Source organism: Mangifera indica, chromosome 16 (genome assembly GCF_011075055.1).
Source record: "Mangifera indica cultivar Alphonso chromosome 16, CATAS_Mindica_2.1, whole genome shotgun sequence".
Classification (NCBI taxonomy): domain Eukaryota; kingdom Viridiplantae; phylum Streptophyta; class Magnoliopsida; order Sapindales; family Anacardiaceae; genus Mangifera; species Mangifera indica.
Window position 1 is genome coordinate 2,531,463 of NC_058152.1, and position 20,496 is coordinate 2,551,958.

General features: G+C 30.8%; 2 protein-coding genes across 2 annotated transcripts; one reads left to right on the forward strand and one right to left on the reverse strand.

Moving 5' to 3' along the window:
• The first annotated feature begins 12,044 nt into the window (after positions 1-12,044).
• LOC123198733 (cyclin-dependent kinase inhibitor 1-like) lies at positions 12,045-13,576 on the forward strand. Its single transcript, XM_044613491.1, has 4 exons — positions 12,045-12,472; positions 12,613-12,662; positions 12,808-12,993; positions 13,220-13,576. Exons 1-4 carry the CDS (start codon positions 12,137-12,139, stop codon positions 13,287-13,289), a joined length of 642 nt encoding a protein of 213 aa, XP_044469426.1. The 5' UTR covers positions 12,045-12,136; the 3' UTR covers positions 13,290-13,576.
• A 2,529-nt stretch (positions 13,577-16,105) lies between these two features.
• On the reverse strand, positions 16,106-19,774 carry LOC123198754 (uncharacterized membrane protein At3g27390-like). Its single transcript, XM_044613515.1, has 9 exons — positions 19,056-19,774; positions 18,829-18,937; positions 18,531-18,726; positions 18,304-18,437; positions 17,807-18,095; positions 17,619-17,725; positions 17,336-17,510; positions 16,552-17,000; positions 16,106-16,397 (listed from the first exon to the last, which is right to left on the reverse strand). Exons 1-9 carry the CDS (start codon positions 19,138-19,140, stop codon positions 16,244-16,246), a joined length of 1,698 nt encoding a protein of 565 aa, XP_044469450.1. The 5' UTR covers positions 19,141-19,774; the 3' UTR covers positions 16,106-16,243.
• Positions 19,775-20,496: the final 722 nt, after the last annotated feature.

A 20,496-nucleotide genomic window follows, 5' to 3' on the forward strand; every position in this document is an offset into this window, starting at 1 on the left:
ATGGATATTAATAAAATAACCAATTTTCAAGAAATTTATACAATAATAACCAAATATCTAGTGTATTGTTTTTTTAATAAATTAGACTTATAATAAGTGTATTATTTTTTTGTTAATTTATTATGAATGCTACATTATTTTATGCGAACTCCCACATTTTCTTATGTAAAGCCCTCTCTCTGTTCACTTTTTTTTTTTTTTTTTACGTGAATTGAGAAATTTCACTCCAATTGTAACGTTTTTTTTTGGTTTATTTATATAGTTTTATTCGAGATCTCTAAATCTTTAAAATCATAAAACATTAATGTCAAGGTAGGATGCATCACATTCAACCATGAATAGACCAGAAAATTCCAAATCCACAAGTAGAGGGGCCTTGTTGAGTTGGGTGAAAGCTTTGTTGCCTTTTTGTCTTATTTAAAGGCATAGGCTGTTATAAACCTTCAATAGTAACCAACTAATCCAATACTCTGGACATTCTTTAGGCTTAGGGCAACTTATCATGGTGGTTATTTTTTCGACCTTAGTCTCAACCCCATTCTCATGAACTAATGCACACATACCCTCGAGTAAATATGCAACCAATTGTTGATCTTGCAAATTGAGAAAACAATTCGAAAGCAGTTTGATGATATCTTGATTACAAGTCAAACTTGGTAAACTATTTTGCTTCATTCAACTAATCCAATAGTTTTTGATTATCAATATCGAAAACTTATATATGATAATCAATTTGTGGAGAGCTTGAGAGTCCACGCAAAATCAACATGTGTTATCGCACTTCTTTATAAAAAAAAACTGATAATGAGAAAGAGTTTCAATTGGTCAAATGAGTCTTTACTTGAGTATATCAGATACTGATCTTTCAAATTCTTTTTTTTGAAAATGAGGGCAACAATATCCGTGAAAACAAGTAACGATTAACAAACAAATATCATACTAGTTTATAGATTGAGATAAAACGCAAACAAATATATAATCTCATCTAAAAACTACAATAGGAAAGCATGAGTCACTGTTTGTCTCAAATTCCCTAATCCCCCCATACTAAATAATAGTTTCCTATTGCTATAGGACCAATTCCCATAATTTCAACAATTACTGTCAGACTATAATCACTTTCTTACTATATCAAGATCTAACAACATCCATGAAAGTCATATAACTTTGAAGAACTTTAATTAAATAGTATTAGAGTATTAAACTTAAAAAAAATTGCAGACGTTAACAAAAATCATCTTTATGCAAGGATAATGCCACTTCACCGCCCAGTCTTCAAAATGCATAGATGGAGATGGGTCTGTTTGGTTAAAATTATGCGACAGTATACACATTAACTATTACAACACCCAACAATAAAAGCTCAAAACCATAAAAGAAAAGAAGGGCTAAAAGTAATGTTCGAGTTTGCTGTGTTGGGAGGAGACAAGTGAAGGAAAAGAGAAGTATTGCATTGCTGTGCAAGGAGGATATATGAGAACTGAATATGGAAAGAGGATGAAATCTTATTTCTGACAATTCTCCAAAAAGAAATTAGATTAATTCTGATTCTGATTCTGGTTCTAATTCTAAAAATATCCGAACCTATTCATCAATACCCTTGCCTTAGTCCGACTAGTTATGAGTACATGTACCAATAAGTGAATTGGCTTGTGGCCCACCCCCATAAAATGCGATTTACTTGCATCGTTTTCACTTCCCTCCGGGAGGACAAATTTTGGAATCCAATGCTGAGAAGGTACTTTGCTCAGTGTCTTCTGACTGCAGGCTTGCCCCATGTCATCGGACCCACTTTTATATATTTATAAATTATATATTTATTTTAAAATTATTAATTTAAGGATAATTAATTAAAACAATCTTAATTTAAGGGCGGTATAATAAATCATTAATTCTTCAGAGGTTATAAAAATATGATAAATAAATTAGGGGGCATTTTTTTTGTTTAAAAAATATTTTATTACCACAAATTAAAAAATTATTTTAAGGATATATTATTTTCAGAATTATTAGATATAAATTATTATTTTATTTAATAAAATTTTACAAAAATTGATATATATAAATAATTAATGGATTTGATTAAAGATAGTAAAAAAATATTAGTATATTATTTTACTTAAATACATTTAAATATAATTATTCTAAAATATTTTTTATTTTATTTATAATATTAATTAAAAATAAGACTATTTTTATTTTAAAAAATTAATAAATAAGAATATAGTTATAATAAAATCAAGATTATCTAGTAATATTTTAATATTTAAAGTGGAGATGATAATTAGATTATATCTTATATTATCTATCACATCACTATTGATAATAGAAGATTATTTAAATTTATTATTATTTATAAATAAAAAAATAATATAAATAATAAAAAATATATTACTAAAGTAATTTTTTTATAACCTTAACCAAACGCCTCTTTAGAGTTAAACAAAATTACTTTATATGTAGACTTGCCTTGGAATCAATTTCAACATTTCAAATCCCTTCTACACAACTTGTTGCACATACCTAGCTTTTTTGTGGATTTTTCTTATTAATTTTGCAGATTTTCTTGCTAAAAAATAGGAAAAATATTATTAAATTGTATGAATGAGGATAATTTGATTCAAACTATATAATTGAATTAAATTATTTAAAAACTATAATTTAGTTTAGTTTATAAAATAATTTAACTTAAATTAATAAATTTTAAGAAAATAGTTTATAATTTGGGTACAATCCAATCCAAATCGAACCATAATCAATACCTTTTTACAATATATATATATATATATATATATATATATATATATATAGAGAGAGAGAGAGAGAGAGAGAGAGAGAGAGAGAGAGAGAGAGAGAGAGAGAGAGAGAGAGAGAGAGAGAGAGAGAGGAGGGGGTCAAATGACTATTTTTCACCAAAGGTTTTATGAATGTGTAAACAACTTTGTATATATAATTTAGTACACGAACATAAAGTATTATTATATAATTAACTAATTTTAAATCAAAGTTAAAATAATACTCGATCATATTATAATATATCATCTATATATCTAATTATATATTAAAAATAATAAAATTATATATATATTTTTTAGTATATAAATATATTATCATATAAATAAATAATTTTAAATTAATAATAAAATAATATATAACCGTACAAATATATACTCAAATTAGCACTACTCATTAAAAAATCGTGCACATGTCACCATGGATTGCAGAACCGAACCGGACCGGACCGTTCGATCAGATCGGCCAGCTGTTGAACCGAGCACTATAACGATTTCTGTAATGCACAAAACCGTTTTTAATTAATTTTTGGGGTAAACCACAGGCGAACCGGCGGTTTAATGATTTCACAATTTATACCGCGGGCAGACTGATTTCTGCAGATGCTTGACGTGGTTGATGACAACATGCATTAATATTTTCTTGCCAATGCTTCGCTTCCTCCTTCTCTCAGTGGTTTCTGCTACTTCCTGGAGCTTTCTACTATTTTCTAGAGCTTTTTGCTGTTGGGTTCCCTTCCTCTTTGGCTGCATTTTCCTGTCAATGAGCTACTTTTGGGTGATACTTTGGATGCTTTCTAGTATGCTGCTTCTGTCTGCTTCAGCTAAAGTGTGCTTTCGTGGCCTTTTCTTAAGCTGGTGCAGCACATTGAAGTCAGTTTTCTTTCCCTCTCCTTACCTACGCCTGAGGATTTTGGAGAAGCCTTACCCTGTTGCTACTTGTCTCCTGTCCATTTCACCTCTTCCTGCTGCAACTCTCCGTGGTTCCTTGCCAAGTTTTCTACTGATTTGTTTATGAATTTTCCAAATTTTCTTGGGTGTCATGTCTTCTTTCAGTTGTCTAGGCCCAGTTAACTTCTGCTAGTCTCTTAGTGGTTGTTTAGGATTCTAAAACTCCGGTTGGACCAACCGGTCAAAACGATATGACCAGTTTGACCAAAACCAGTATTTAAAACAGTTTATATCCCGGTCCGGTTATTAAAACATTGCATATCACAAATGAATAAGAAATTAACTTATGATGAATCAACCACATATGGCACACATATCATAATTAGAAATTAATAGATTGACATTATGAGGGAATGTATGTGTAAATCTGTGGTGGAGGTCACGCCACGTGTTGGAAGATGGGAGTGTACAAAATTTCTTCCAATTTCCCCTATTTGTTTGCCATCGGTTGTCATCCAATAAGCAATATTTTTAAAATTGAATAATTAATTGATTTAATATATTATTAAGTTATTTTATAGTTTTTTAAATAATATTAAATAATATTGAATTTTTTAAATATAAAATATATGAAATATATAAAACATAATTTTATATATTAATTAAATAATTAATCTCTTATTACATAAATAGAAAAAAATTAATTATAAATTATTGATTTCAAATAGTTATTTCGATTTAAAAGATTTATTAAATTTAATTAAATTTTTAAAAAATCAATATTTATATATAAATTTAATTTAATAGTAAAACATATCAGGTTATATATTAGTTCATAATTTAATTAATCAAACCAAATGATTTAATCTAAGTTTAAAAACATTGCAAATGAGCCCCACGGGACACATTAACTTAGAACATGATGAAGGCCTTCGGTTACTTATCCCGCCCCACATGCAACAACAAACTTACCTACACAACAAATTTACGTTAACATTAGCAATTAATCATGTGCTGTTAAATGGACAGGAAGCGCAAAAGACGATCGCCGGTTAGAATCTGTTTCCTTCTCCAAGGTTCCTGAGCAAACAGAGACAACTATCAAGCAGTGTGCAGGGATAAGCTAAGTAATCAGACTGAGCAGTGAAAAGGCGACACGTGTAAACGTAATATTGACAGCGATGGAGCAAGCTTCTAAGTCGGTAGGTACTTAACTCAGCTTAATTGAGTCTTCGAAACTGGACCACAAGTCTTTGAACAGAACAGCGTCAACCACTTCGAAGAAAATTTTACTGGAGTCAGCAGTAATTTTTTTGGCCTGAACCATCACGACAAATATATAAATATGATTAAAAAGAGTTTATTTTTTTAACCATTTAAACTCCCTTTTATTAGTAAGATTATATTCTAATTAATCTAAATTTAAATTTATTTCAATAAAATTATATTTATGTTTAAGTTTATGCTTATTTTAAAAATATTTGAATTTAACTTATTTAAAAAAAATTGAGTTCAAATTGAATTTTAAATTTGATTTAATACTAAAATAATATTATTTTAATCAATTTATTTTAACTTTTGTAAGCTCATGAGCTTTACAAATTGAATAATCCTAAAATTTGAACTTAAACTCAAATTTGAAAATATTGAACTCTCATACTCAAATTTAAATTCGAATTTTTTTAAACTAAATTTATTCTAAATTCGTCTGAACTAAATTTAAATTTAAACTCAAATAAACTCGGTGTAACTCCAACCCTTATCACTGCTCTCGCAGCATACTTCACAGCGTGGTCCTAATTTCTTCGCTTACCATTTTCTACCGATTCATTTTCTTTTGGTTTTTTTGTCATCATATATTTATTGTTATTTAATTTAAAATTTATTGGAAAGCCCTAGATTATTTAAAAGTGCAGAGCTATGATAAATATTTTTTTTTTTTTAACGCAAGGTGTTTTCTTTAATAATTAAGGATATATATATTATATTGATAACTATGATAGTGATTAAATTTATATTTATCGTATTAAATAAATTAAAATTTTATAAATATAACAAAAATAAAATTTTTCTCTGAAAATTCGGTGTTTCGTCAGTTTCACTAACATCTTATGGTAAGGTTTTACTACCTTGTAAGAAAAAAAAAAAAGTGAAAACTTGAGTTGTCATATATAATGCAATAAAGAGGAGCAGCACATCGTCGTTGTCTCTCTTTCAAGCCTGGCCAGGTTACAGCGCAATCACGCAAAGCATGATTACAAGTCACAGCTTCTCTTCGTCCCAATCGATACCTCCAAAACTACATATTTTCAACATTTTACGTTGTGCCTCACATTTCGCCAACGCAATCACTGCATGAAACACACGTGGCAGTTTCTCATAGGTCAAAAACTACATATTTTCGATAAATATGTCGAAATTGAAAGATGTGGATAAAAAGAGACTGATGCAGCAAAAAGAAGGGCTTTTAAAAAGGATGTCGAGCTAAAGCTGAAGAAAGGAAAAATAAGTGCTTTTGGAATTGATAGAGAGGACCATTGAAGCATTATGTATGTATATATGCATGAATGTATGCATCTTTAATTTTTACTTTTTGGTTTTTTTTTTTTTTGTTCCCTTTTTCTCTCAATCACTTTTTCTGTTTCTTTTACCAATTGCATGGCTTTTCTAAAGAGAGAGCAAAATCTAAAGTTGTTTTAGCCCTTTATCATTGTAACCGTTTTGTGTAAATATATTTTTCCCTCTTAGACCCACCAACATTTTATTTGTTACTTGCTTCACTTGACCTCATTACATTGGGTCAGGGTCAAACCGTGAACCGAAAATATTTTATTGGTTGGACCGCATCCACGTTGATGCAGTTGCTAATTTGATTTTGGGGCAAGCCAAAATCGATCTTACCTTCTGAGTCTCGATTAGACTGACCTAATCAGTTAGTTTGATCTATATTTTAAAACTATATCTAATCTAACTCTAAAAACATAGGACAACTTACAGAGTTAACAGTAAAGCTATGTGCATACACTTTGAAGTATATAATAAGTATATATATGATATGTTATCGTATAATTAAGTTATTTTAAATTAATTAAAGATAAGGTGACACCTAATTATATTTTGACACATTATATATATATATATATATATATATATATATGTGTGTGTGTGTGTGTGTGTGTGTGTGTGTGTGTGTGTGTGTGTGTGTGTGTGTGTGTGTGTGAGTTATTTTAAATTAATTAAAGATAAGGTGACACCTAATTTTTGACACATTTTATATATATATATATGTGTGTGTGTGTGTGTGTGCGCGCTAAAAAAACTAAAAAACGTTTGCACATAACCTTACTCTAAAGTTAAATGTGTGAGTTTGGAAAATATAAAAAATAAATACAGTATCAAAACTAGTCTATTCATCCTAACACTAATGAACCGCATTGACTATGCAATGAACTATAGTGTAGAAAGAGTTCGACCACTATCTCTTTGTAATACCCTTCTCCATAACTGTTGTCCATACTTTTGCATGATTAAACATTTAAATATAAGTTTACATAAATAAACATTCAAATTACGACCAAAACAACCTCACATTAAGAAACTTTCATAATGTTCTAAATGTACAAAAGATGTCATATTATAAAACAACTCAGTGTGTATAACACATAAACATAAAATCATAAAAATAAAATAAGATAAACATCATATAAATCTCAATCATGATACAATCCCTCTCATCATCACCCATGCCTGACTCGCTTCCATTCAGTCGCCATCATCACGTATTATCTACAAAACATAAAGGAAAATAAGTTAGTGACAATTATTAAGTATGACACATTAGGCCCTACACTTCTTTCTCTTAGTTCATTTTCACACATAAAATTTGCATTCTTCAACCTATGAATATTGTCATGTAGGGTACTCCTACATGCCCAAATTCTTGATGACATAGAATATAATACATGTAAAGTTGCATTAAAAAACCCCCATTTTAAATAACAAAAGAAAAATTACAATTAGTCCAATAGATATAAATTCGTCTATTACAGTAGATTACGTATACCTTACTTAATCGACTCGTTAATATGTTTTTTTAACGCTATTTTTCTATAAAATCATATGAAGCATTGATAACAATAACAACAAAATATACCTTTTATAGTTATATCAAATGAAATTTCTCACATGATTTCGGTTTTTTTTAGTGAGAATTTGATAATAAGTTTGTTGGAAGTGATAATAAGTTTGATGAAAAGGGTAAAGGTTTTTGAAAGTGTTGAATGGTTAGAGATGAAGACAAAGTTATTATTAGTTGAGTTGTCTGCTAATTTTATACACACATCTTCTAAAAATAGTTAATTTACTTAATTACGTTTTAAAATATTAAATTAATAACAAAATTAAACACATGCATCACAACGAGTAAAATGACCAAGGGAAAAGAAAATTTAAAGGTTGGTTGGAAAATGGGAATGGGAATATTTGCTGAGGTTATAATTACGAATAAACTTAATATAAAAATAATATATATAATTTTATATATAAATAATAATATATTATCGTATAATTATATATTATATTATTTTTAATTTAAAATTATTTATTTATATAATAATATATAATTATTTATATATAAAATTATATATATTATTTATATTTATAACACAATTATGTAATTATACGATAACAACCAACCGAGATCGAGGTTAAAGTTGAAACTTTGACGAAGGGGTTTCCCTCCCTCGGCCGCTGCCCCAAATTCTTAAAGATAACAATTAATTATTATAATAATAAATGAGCCCTAGTTTTCTGTGCCCACCCTTACGTAAGGTCCATGTGCGTTTGTCTCTTCTCTCACTTTCTAACAAACGCCAAAGGAATCTTACTTTATTTTTTTCCATCTTTGAAATTGATTTTATGCTCCTAATAATAATGTTAGGCCACCTTTAATTTGAATCTTTTATCGGACAATCATTACTTTTTTGCTTGTTAATTTGGGCCGCCTTTCTCACGTGACCACTTTTTTCCACTCTTTTTTGTTACTTTAATTATTTGATTGATTTTTTTTTTTTTTTGCTTTTAAATCCATTTTTGGCCTCTTCCCATCACTAGACTGACTTCTCTTGTCTTACTCCATCCCATTGCACTATATTTTTTACCTCTTGGAATCTTATTAGTATTGGTAAATTCGATTTAAATCAATCCAAATAAAAACAAACTTAAAAAGGCATTCTTGATACTGTTTTTGATTGGATATGATAATTATGCACAAAATTAATAATTAATAAGACTTAAATTTAAATTTTTTTATGTCTCTAATCAATCTAATTATATTTAAGTTTGAAATGACTATATACACACGTGTGAGAAATGGTTATGTTCCTATTTTGTAAAAATAATATTTTAATTCTTTAGATGGTCCTTACAAGTAGTTAGAATGAAAACATCATCCCACATGATTGTATTGGTTAGACTTCTAATTAATTCAACTTTTTTTCTTTGTTGATAAACTTTATTAAAGTCGAATTGTTGTTTTCAAAAATTTTAAATTTAATAATTAATCCCAAATATTATTTCATTAACAAGTAAAATATTTAATTATAAAATATTATTAAAAAATTTTAAATTCATATTCTTTTATATATGAAATTTTTTCTATTGTTACTTAAATTTTAAGTTTAGTAACTGACTTCAAAATTATTGAATCCAGTCAGTTAATATATATATAGGCCAAAAGATTATTTTTTACCTTCGTTTTAATCTAATCTCAAAAATATAATCGTAACAGTTTAAAATTGTAAACATTTATTTATAGATTAACTTTAGTTAAAATTTTTTATTAAAAATAAAAATAAAAATATTATTTTTTCATTAAATCTTATAAATTTATATTATTTTCTTTTAATAATTTAATAAATTAATAATTTTTTAATGTTAAAATTTCAATTTTTTTAATGATTTTTCAGTGAACAACAGACACTTTTTTTTTTTTCTGACGATGACTCTTTTTCTAAAACTCTCTCTATCCAACCAGTTTTGTCTGGACGCCGAAAATGTTGTCCAAACGAATCGGTATCATTGACTGAGTTCTCAACATGACTGTCTTATTTTATTTCTTTTGTTTTGACTGAGCTCTTAACATGAAGATCTTACCATGCTCGACGAATTGATGGTTCCAGTACTGTCAGTAACAACTAACAAGTAAAATTTCTCACAGTTAGCATGTACTCTCAATGCCATTGTTCTGGAAAATTAACAGTTTTGGGCTAAGCATGAAATACGTGGACCCTCCATTAAAAACGTGGAATATTCGAAGCTGTCAGTCAGATTTTACTCAAAACGTTGTCGCAGCAGTCAGCGACTCTTCCTCTACCCAAGAGTATGTTAGGGAATAAAGAGTAATGGTTTTGATTCGCCACCAAACGTAAACGGAACCACCCACCAAATACAAGTATCACCGCAAAATACTAACAAACAAGATGTTTACGTCTAAGTCAAAGTGAATATTTTAAGATTATACAAATAAATTATACAAATAAATTATACAAACTGATATGATCATTTATAATTGAGTAACTTGATTATTATTATTTTTTTATTTTAAAATCACTTAAATAAATACTATCATATCAAATTGTGTGAATAAGTTTATATAATTTTTTACCTTAAAGGGACAATTTGACTTGAGTGAAGTTTATGGATGGCGTCAGAGAGGGGCAGAACCGAATATCCTATTTCCTATCTTTGTTCTAAAGATAACAAGGATTTTTCGTCTTATATCCGTAAGAAAAAATCTTTTTTTTACCCTCATATCGAGGGAAAAGATTCATTTCTCATATCCTCTAAACACTACATAAACATATTAAATAATAAAATTAACTTAAACTAAAGCTAATTTACTGTTTCAAATATCACAAATAATATATATTAACCATCTTAATATACATAATAAAAAATAAATAAATTTAAATAATATAAAACTATATAGGTATCTTATTTTTTCACCTTTATCTTTTTTCCTTTTCTTTTTTTATTTTTATTAAAAAATATCTTTTCCAATTAGGTTGGAGACGGTCAGGGCTTTAAATATAAACTAAAATTATCATCTTTAAGAATTCATTGCTGCGAAAAAACAAAAAATTATATATATAATTTATTTTCTGTTTTCACCGCCAGTGAGTATAATTACAGCACGTGACAAGCAGCATACAGACAAAGCTGCAGCTGAGGACGTAAAAAATATTCATTCATTACCTAAATCAAATCAAACCATGTTTTACCTGCAGGGTACTAATTATTGGGTTAATTTAGAAAGTTGTGAATTCTAGAAGCAAACACTGGACACGGTGTAATTTTGGCTTGAGTAGTTTATTTTCCCACCTAACTTTTGGTCCTAGCACAGTTTTTCACTCTAAGTTGGTGAAAATGACATTTTTACACCAAATAATCAACTATAAATAATAATTTCTTACCTAAAATTAAACTCTATTGTTAAAACACTAATATTATATAGTGAAATAATAATTTTATCTCTATTAATTTATTTTTTAAAATTGTCATATGACCTTAAATTTGTAAAAATTAAAAATAATATTTTAAATATTCAAATTATATAAAAAGCCTTTTATTTTCAATATTTTTTTTTCACTTTCCTAGTTTTACTCTTTCTTCCATGTTTTTTGTTTATAGATATAGATGTTTTTGTCGTAAAATCATGTATAAAAAATAAACTGTAAATTTTGAAAATATTAAGACTCTTATTGAAATTGTCTAGGGGTTATTGAAAATTTAAAGTAAGTCTGGGATCTTTGAAAATTTTTGAACTATCAGCCTACACCCTATATTTTCAAAAATGACAAATATCCCTTAAAGAATTGAATATAATACAATAAATTTTTCAAAATTGCAACTTTGGTTATGGTAGGAAAACTTTATTTTTTTTCAAAATTGCAGTGTTCTTATTTGGGAGAAAATTTTACGTCACGAAAGGGTTAAAAAGGTATTTTCAAGGCATACCTTATGTTTGCCTATAAACACAGCTTTCTGCACGAGGCGAGATCTGTTACTCATCCATCCAAAATTATCCGCACAAATCCTATTTTCCGCTGTTAAATTTTCCCCGTACCGTTTTCTCCTTTTTAACCCTCCCAATCCGAACCAATCATTCCTCTGGCAGGTCTCCACGCTCAATGAAACTGACTCCACGTGTTACACTTTCATTGGCTTATAGTTCAGCGGAACCCGTCTCCATAACGGCGCCGTCAAACGTCCCGTTACAGATTTCCCGTCACTGTTAACGGAGCCTGGACCACCATTATTGTCCGTAGTCTTGCTTAAAATGCCAAAACCATTCGCCCATGCGTTCTCTCTCACAAGCTAATCAATCACAGCAAATAAGGAAAAAATCACTCACTAGAACAAGAAAAATTCTACTTATATATTGAAACGAAAAAATGGTGAGGGAACGTATAGCAGAAGTTGCAGAAATTGCAGTGTTGGAGGTGGCTCAAGTAGGTGTGATTACAGCACCTGCAGCTGAAGCCATGGCGTCTGCTACTTCCAGGTTAGCTAAAAAGAGAAAACGAAACAATGAAGACCTATCAATTTCCTCGTCGTGTATTGATCTCATCAACCGCAAAATTACAGTAAAGAATTGTAGTTCTAAAACAGCGTCGGAGAGCCAGAATTCGAGTCCTAACTTAGATCATGATCGTGTTTCGACTTCGTGTTGCTCAAGTAACGGATCCAGTGAAGAAGTAAATGGGATAACAAAATTTGCAGATCTGGAGGTGAATTTGAATTCGGAGATGAATTTATTTAATTCCGTTTAGTACCAGCTGTTTCTCTATCTAAATTCTCGAATTTTACCTTTCTGTCGAGCTTTAATGGCTGATATTTATTTCAAATATTGAAACTAATTCTGTTACAGGATGAGAGTGTTGACGTTGAAACATCGACGTACCATGGCTGCAGAGAAAGGTTTTATGAATGCTCCTTTTTATTTTGAATATTAGAATTTTAGTACTTAAAACTCCACGTCTCTCCAAATTCGAATTCAAAATAGAGTGATCTATTTCTCTATCAATTATGCAATACTGAAGCTATACTCTACATATTATCTCAGGAGAGAGAGCACGCCATCTTGTAAGGTTGAAGCAGCTGTCTCAGAAAGCCAAGATTCAACGGCGAAACCTTCTTCAGAGGCAAATTCACACCATAAATCAACGTTGGAGAAGATGCCGTCGGAATCTGAGATTGATGAATTCTTCGCTGAAGCAGAGAAAAAACTGCTAAAACAGTATTCTGAGAAGTGAGTACACAAAAAGTCCAGTTCACGGTATATGAAAATGTTGCTTCCTCGTGTACTTCAAACAGTTTTGTGGTACTTCTATAAATGAATTCTTTGTTTTTCTTTTCCAACCATTAATATTTCTCAGTCATGGCTGACATGATAATTTGTCGTTAGATATATGCTGAATTGAGCTCGAGTAACCGTTTGTCTAGAGAAAAATTAAAATTCAAAATTATAACCGCAGGTACAACTTCGAATTTGTGAAGGAGAAGCCAATGGAAGGACGTTACGAGTGGGTACGGTTAAAGCCTTGAAGAAAAAAACAAGAAAGAAGCAACGGAAGGGAAGAAAGTTATTAATGGCTAGATTTATCTCTCTCCAGTGGAGGATTCAGATATATATTTTTTAGGTACCACTGCGAATTTATTGTTTTATTTAGCTCATGTTAAGAAGCTTTTGTTTTTAATGTACAGCTAGCTGTGTTTAGCAGTAAAAAGAAGCTATCCCTCTGTTTGTTCTTTATACGGGATAGACGGAGAAGCTTCTGCAACAACATGTTCAATTGCTGGTTAATTATCACCCAATCCCGGAAATTCTTGTCTGTTTCTCTGCATACTCTTTATCTACCTCCTTTTTCTTTTCTTTTTTGTTTTGACTAAGCTTAGGATTCACTGCAATTTACGAGCAGCTGAACTCCTTTAGACTTTTCCAAAAATAAATACATCCTGTAAATTCCCATATTAATTAGTTTAACATGTTGAATTTTGATCTTGGTAATGATAAACCATGTGTAAAAGAGTTATGGATGGAAATGGAATTGTGGGATGAAGAAGGGGTGAGGAGATGAAATTTGGAAGGTGTGAAGTGGGAGTTGATGGGTAATTGTTGGGTATTAGACATTAGGGTTGGACTAGAATTGGGTAAAACTTGAGCTTGATTCAATTGAAGTGCAACTAAGCTCAAGTCCTCAAAGCCTTTCAAACTCGGCTCGTTTGAGAGAAATTAAGTTCAAATTCGACTCAAATTTAAATTCAAATAGAGTTTCAAACTCAAATCAATATTGTGGTTGATAAAAAATGACTATATCGATAAAACAATGTCATTTTAGTGAATTTATATCAAATTTTTAAGCTCGCAAGCTTGATAAGTTAAACACCTTTAAAATTCAAGTTTAAAAATATTTATTTCTTATAGATGGATTTGAGTTTGAATAAGTTTGATTTGAGTTTAATTTTATTAGATATTATTATATAGGTTTTGGGATACGTGTTGAGGATTTTAAAGTTAATTTGATTTATTTGACTAAAAGAATATGTTTAGTGAAAGATAAAATCTACAGTATTGATTGACAATAGTTTGTACGAGAAAAGAGTAAAATTTCAAATGTGATAGACACAGTTCAAATCCTATCTAATAATACTTAAAATTAAACCTTTTACTGCTTAAAAGTTGTAGGGTCGGAGCTTAAAAGTTGGTATAAGTACTCTAGTTTAAAAGGGGATTGCGCTAATTTTAAATTGAATATATGAGTTCCTATCTGGAAAACGAACTTGCCAAAAATATTTACTGCTTCCCAAACCATTTCAATAAACAAACGATATTGGGTTCTCCATCTCTGTTTTGATGACACAAGATTTTTTGAACTATACACCTGAATTGTACAGTTACTCAGTTAGCATGAAATTGGCAGGGTAGTGAAGTAGTGGCCAGCGAAGACTGTGGGGGGGGGGGTGGGGGGGAGGGGGTGGAGCCTAGAAAGCAGTAACAAGTTTAAAAAATAAAAAGGGTTTCAAGTATGAGATGATGGAATTGGGTAGAAAATAGAAATGCTAGTGCTATGTCATTGTCGTTACCATCATCCTTTTTGTCCTCGCGCCCCCACTCCCATCTTCTATACCTTGACCTTTCAATTAATCTTATCTTCTTTTGCTGCTTGCCCATTGGATGAGGCCGACTTCCCTTCATGTGCTTCACATTTTCCTCGCCATTACAATATAAATTTTTGTACTTTCTTTTTTTTTTTAATGCAAGGTGAGTTGTAATTTGTAACTTTTTAAAACATAAGTTCTATCGTATATGTATATATTTTTAAATATATAATTATATATATAGATAATATGTCATTATATGATTAAGTGTTACTTTATTTTTAATTTAAAATCATTCAATTATATGATAACACATCATATGTATATCTAATTATATACTCAAAAGTGTGAATATATAGTTTTGTTATAAATGAAATCTATGTATATCAAATGAACAATGCTATGGGATTAATTTGTTGTCTTTCTTGTTGTGTTGGCATTTTCAACCTTATATAGATTATGAGCTATCCTTCTTGTTGGGACAGAGGAGCATAAGTTACTTTCGGGTCCTTTTCTAAGGGCCCTTTTGTTCTTTTTGTTAATATATACACTTACCAACAAAAAAAAAAAAAAGCAAATAATGTTATATGTACATACTTTTAAGTACATTTATTATGTGTTATTAAATAATTTGATAAATATTTTATCACTAATTTACGATTATATATTTAAATAATAACATAACATTTATATATTTATTAATGTGGGGGAGAGTGTGGAGGGATAATTTTATTGATAGTAAGTACACAGATAAATCTTCCCTATAAATACCCCAATTAATTTGCGTCCATAGTTTTACAGGGTTTTCTGCCTGAGACAGATTCAACAAGAGGACCCAACAGCCCAAGCCCACGGCATATCAGGAAGTTGACTTCAACATAAAACTGGGAGAGAACTACCGACGTTTCTCTAAACCTCGTGGCTTTACGCTTTTGTAAATTGAGCGGCATGGCCTCAGGCATGGTAGTCGAATTGTCCACAATATCATGTATTAAAAACTAAATTTTTTATATTATATGACACATTTTTTAAAAAAATAATATAATAAAAAATAAAAAAATTTAATTAACTTATTGTTATTTTGAAAAATATCTCAAATATTCTTAAAAATTTAAAATTTCTTATATACAATCATAATATATTTTCATTTTCTCTAATAAAGTATATCAATCCATATTGGTAAATGAATCGTATCATACGATATATCTATTATATCGTATTAATTCGATCCACATTAAGATACGTATCATTTTTCACTTATATCATAAAGTATGATACGTATTATGTATAATCTTAATAACCATGATTTCAAACATTCAGACTATTGCTTTCCAACTATACTCAGTTTTTGTATCATTGAATACACAAACTACCAAGTATTTACACCAAAGTATCTAATCCTAAACATTTTCCATGGAGCCAACTGATCTATTGGAATTGGATAAGCTGGCGTTCATCCCCTCTTCCGAATACGAGATCAAAGCCTTCACAATATGTCGAAACGTCCTTCGATAAGTCGGAAACTTTGACACACTTCGAACCATTCCTATCATCCTGCTCATGTTTCAACACCAGTCATTTTAATTTACTAAACATCTTATATCAAGGATTAGAAAAAAAAAAAAAACCTTATGAAACCTGTGAAGTAAATGAATGAGAAAATGGAAATTTGAATCTTTAATTTGTTGTTTTAGGAAGGAAATCTTACCTTCTACTGATGCCTTGGATTTGAGCAGCTCTGAGAGCATCTTCAGGTACCAAACTGCCATTCTCCCAAGCCTGCATTCGCTGTGTATTGTTTCCGAAAAGAACAACTCTCTCCAAGTACTTCACTTCACCCTCTCCTAACTTCATGACATTAATTTGTTCTTTGAGGACCATTATAGGATGAAAGAACCAGTCTAACAATATGTCCTTTGGTCTATTCAGATAGTTTACTTCAAAATTATCGAACAGCAACAAACCGGCAGAACCAGCTTTGATGGAGTAAAGGATGGTCTGCAAGAATGTATAACAAGGCAAACCAACACTTATAATGACTCCTTCATTGCCGTTTTTCGGCTTTAACGACTCATACAGGTCGTGCGGTGTTATAACATTAGCATCCAATAATTCTCTCCCCCTCATTTCGCAGGATCTCATCATGTTTCCCCATATCTGCTTCAAACATTTTCACAAGTTCAGTTGATACGACTTCTCAAATCAGACAAATGGAAGATGTAAAAATTTAGGAAACATTCGAACGCAACAGCAAAAGCCAGCTATGCCTTTCTAACCCTTTCATTCATTGTTCATATACTGAAAAAACTAGAAGAGGATAACAGAGACATGCTATCTATTGCTTTACTCTCCCAATGGTAGCAATACGCAACTTTCACAGATACGGAAATGAGGTGTTTCTGCAGATACATATTATTTACAGTTGCATAGAATATAGGTTTGTTTTGTCGAGATGAAAAGAGAAGACATATGCATCATAATACAAAATATACCTGCACCATTTTCACTTCTTGTATTGCCTCCCTTACTGATCTTGAGTGAACTAAGCTTGGGACAAGCATTGCTGGTGCTTCCATAGGAACAGGACTGAAATTTCTATCACCTGCACGAGTTTCTCCAACAGACAGTTCAGATGAATGGTAGGTTGGTTTTTTCCGGTAATGGGGCCTGGCTGAGGGATATTTGTTAAAACAGCAGTTATAAACCGAAAGTAAAGAACAACCCAAAAAAAAAGAAAACACTGGCAGTTTAAAGGGTTACTAGAAAAATGATTACTTTGGAAGGATAGTCCCCTCTCTTAGATAGAGCCAATCGTTTGTATACTCGTCAAATTCTGCAACCATTGCGAAGACATAAGCTACACCTCTGTGAAATGATCTTTCCTGCATCCACAAGAATCATTATTGGCGAATTCAGAAGTAGTGAATGCCAAAAACTATAATGTGACTGAGGTATGACCAAACCTGGTATACTATTGCTGATCCATACAACCCAATAAAGATGCTCGAGACAATCGCCACTACAATGCTTCCAACAACAACAATTGGCCACAAAAGGATTGTCAAACCAGCAATGGGGATGCAAGCTGTTTCCAGAAACGGTCCCTCGCGGCTGATAAGATCATTTGTCAGCCGAAACCAACCCTTGAACAACATATATGGACTCTTGACTAAAGCAATTACAGTGAACAAAGGAATATTCACAACTAATCCCATCAGTCCAACAATTATACATCCAGGCACATGAATCAACCTACAAAAAGATAGTTAGCCGCTTAAAGACTGAATGAGAAATTCGATAGTCGAAAGTATTGTATTCATGATTAAACTATTACAAATAACTTTACCCTTTCTGCACTTGTTGCCTAGAGAACTGAAAACAGCCTAAAAAATTTCCAACCATGTCTACAATGATGATTTTTATAAGCTAAAGTGAAACCTCTAATAAACAAGAAGATTACCTTAGAGTTTTAAGCTCATTTGATTGAGGGGACTCCCGCAATTCCTTCAAGTAATTGGGAAATGAATGATAACATATATCAGCAAAATCTGTGACTATAGTATAGCTTCCTTTAATAGTTCCCCAGGTCCCATCCTAATTTTTCATAGTACATACAAGCAAACAAAGATCACAATGTTCAATAAGATAGCTTTCAGAAAAGTAGATCAGAGGCAAAATTAAACATACCACTAAACAGTGGAAGAATTTCTTGGATTCATTGTCATGTCTAAAGGCCTCAAAAGTTGAAACCCAAGGAGTGAAGAACCCATAGCCCAATCCCACAAGAACACTTCCAGCTATGCTTAAACCCAACCATATTCCAAATAAACCAGGCAGAGCAAACATGATGGCAACTTTAAGTGGTGTATCAAATCTATTAGTCCTGCAAATAACCGACCATTAAGTTCCATATAATGCATTAAAAAAAAAGGTATCTTTAACTTGAAAAAGGAGGAAAGGGTGATATTAAAGTGGTTATTTTTACTTTACTACAGTATAGAATGTCCAGCCAACATGTGCAGGAAACAACCAAAGAATTATCCCAACATTCCCGATTATCAGAATCAAACCAGCCACAGGACCCACAACTAAACCTGCAACAAACAATCAAATCCTGAAATTCCCATCTTTCAGATTTCCCCAAGTGTAAACCTTTTACAAAAAGAAATTAAAAAGTTAGAGATAAAGAGAAATAGAAAGTAAAAGGGAAACCTTTGAGAGCACCAAGAAAGAGAGCTGAACAGAAGGCAAAAGTGACATAGATGACCTTCAACCAACCTTGAAGATTGTTTGACATGATAATAAGAGCGAGCAGAATATCATAGAAACTGGACGAGAATAATAATATAAACCAGTTCTAACTGAAAAAACCCTTCTACCAAAAAACAGAACAACAATAATACAACGCGCCAAATGGCCGAAGTTAGGAACAAAGTGCAAGTTCAAGAAGAAGACAGAAAAAAGAAAACAAGGCCCGAAACCCAAGAACCCAAAATATAAACAAAGCAAAAACCAATCAATCAATAATATCCAGGATGCTTGGAACCTAGAGAATATTTCAAACAGAGCTCATACAATACAAAGTGTTGAAAGGATCAGTTGTTGCAGCTTTTTCAGCTTGTGAGGTGAACTTCTCATAGACGTTGACATGATGAGACAGAAATGTCTGTTGCATGCCATATCAAATCTCAATGCTTAATCCAATGGTCACCATTAAGACTGACAGGTATTAGAATACACTCAACAACAGAGAATCCACCTGTACACGAATTTAGCAATATTATATATAGTTGTACGCAGTGGCGTGAAACCCAAGAGAGGGGCTCCTATATCCCAATTGGGAAGAAGCTGAAGCTGATTCAGACAAATTCATCATCCTATCTTGGAAAAACAATAAAGCATATATGTCTATATTTTATTTGTTTTGAAATTTGACTGGTTCCATTAGTCATTTGGTCTGGAAATACTAAAAGAAGATTTTGATTTCAGATGCCAAGAAAAAAAAAAATGTGAGACGTGAAACAGATGGTGACGGCGCAAGCTGGAAATCCTTTCCCATACTCCATTTTGACAATTACATATATATAAATGTCAGTGGGGTGGTATGATAAATGAGGAATTGATGTTATGTAGTTGCCTAACATCTCAGTTTTCTGATTGATATTTTTTTTATTTTTAATCATAATTAATCACAATAATACTATGGTTGACATTTGACAAGGGATCATGAGATTTTTGACTGAGGGAATGTGAATTCGTACTTGAATATTGAATATTAATTTGCTGAGGTGAAATCCGTATAGCAAGATTGTGCTAAAGCAAGAAAATGGTGGTACTGATAATAAATAGGGTGAATACGAGTTGAGCCAGGTTAAATATTCTTTGGTTTGAATTTAGCTTAAATAAATAATAGTTTAATTCAATTTAACAAGTTAAAATTAAGGGTAATCGGAGTTTGATTCAGGTTTGGATTGAGTTAATGACTTCAATAATTGTTAGAATTTATGGTTCGGATTCGTAGTCTACTAAGAAAACAACGTTGTTTTATCCAATAATAGATAAAACGATATTATTTTAATGATTGTTTAACTTAATTCAAATCAAGTCACAAGTAAAATTTGAACCAAATCGAACTCAAAAAATGATCCGAACT

Bases quoted from the DNA above. Each gene is read 5' to 3' on its own strand.
- LOC123198754 (XM_044613515.1), bottom strand. From the start codon at position 19,140: ATGTCAAACAATCTTCAAGGTTGGTTGAAGGTCATCTATGTCACTTTT. The intron at 18,438-18,530 runs GTATGTTTAATT...ATGAAAAATTAG, and splicing joins AATTCTTCCACTGTTTAGTG to GATGGGACCTGGGGAACTAT. The intron at 18,096-18,303 runs GTAATCTTCTTG...ATCTTTTTGTAG, and splicing joins AATGAGCTTAAAACTCTAAG to GTTGATTCATGTGCCTGGAT.
- LOC123198733 (XM_044613491.1), top strand. From the start codon at position 12,137: ATGGTGAGGGAACGTATAGCAGAAGTTGCAGAAATTGCAGTGTTGGAG. The intron at 12,473-12,612 runs GTGAATTTGAAT...ATTCTGTTACAG, and splicing joins CAAAATTTGCAGATCTGGAG to GATGAGAGTGTTGACGTTGA. The intron at 12,994-13,219 runs GTGAGTACACAA...TTATAACCGCAG, and splicing joins CTAAAACAGTATTCTGAGAA to GTACAACTTCGAATTTGTGA.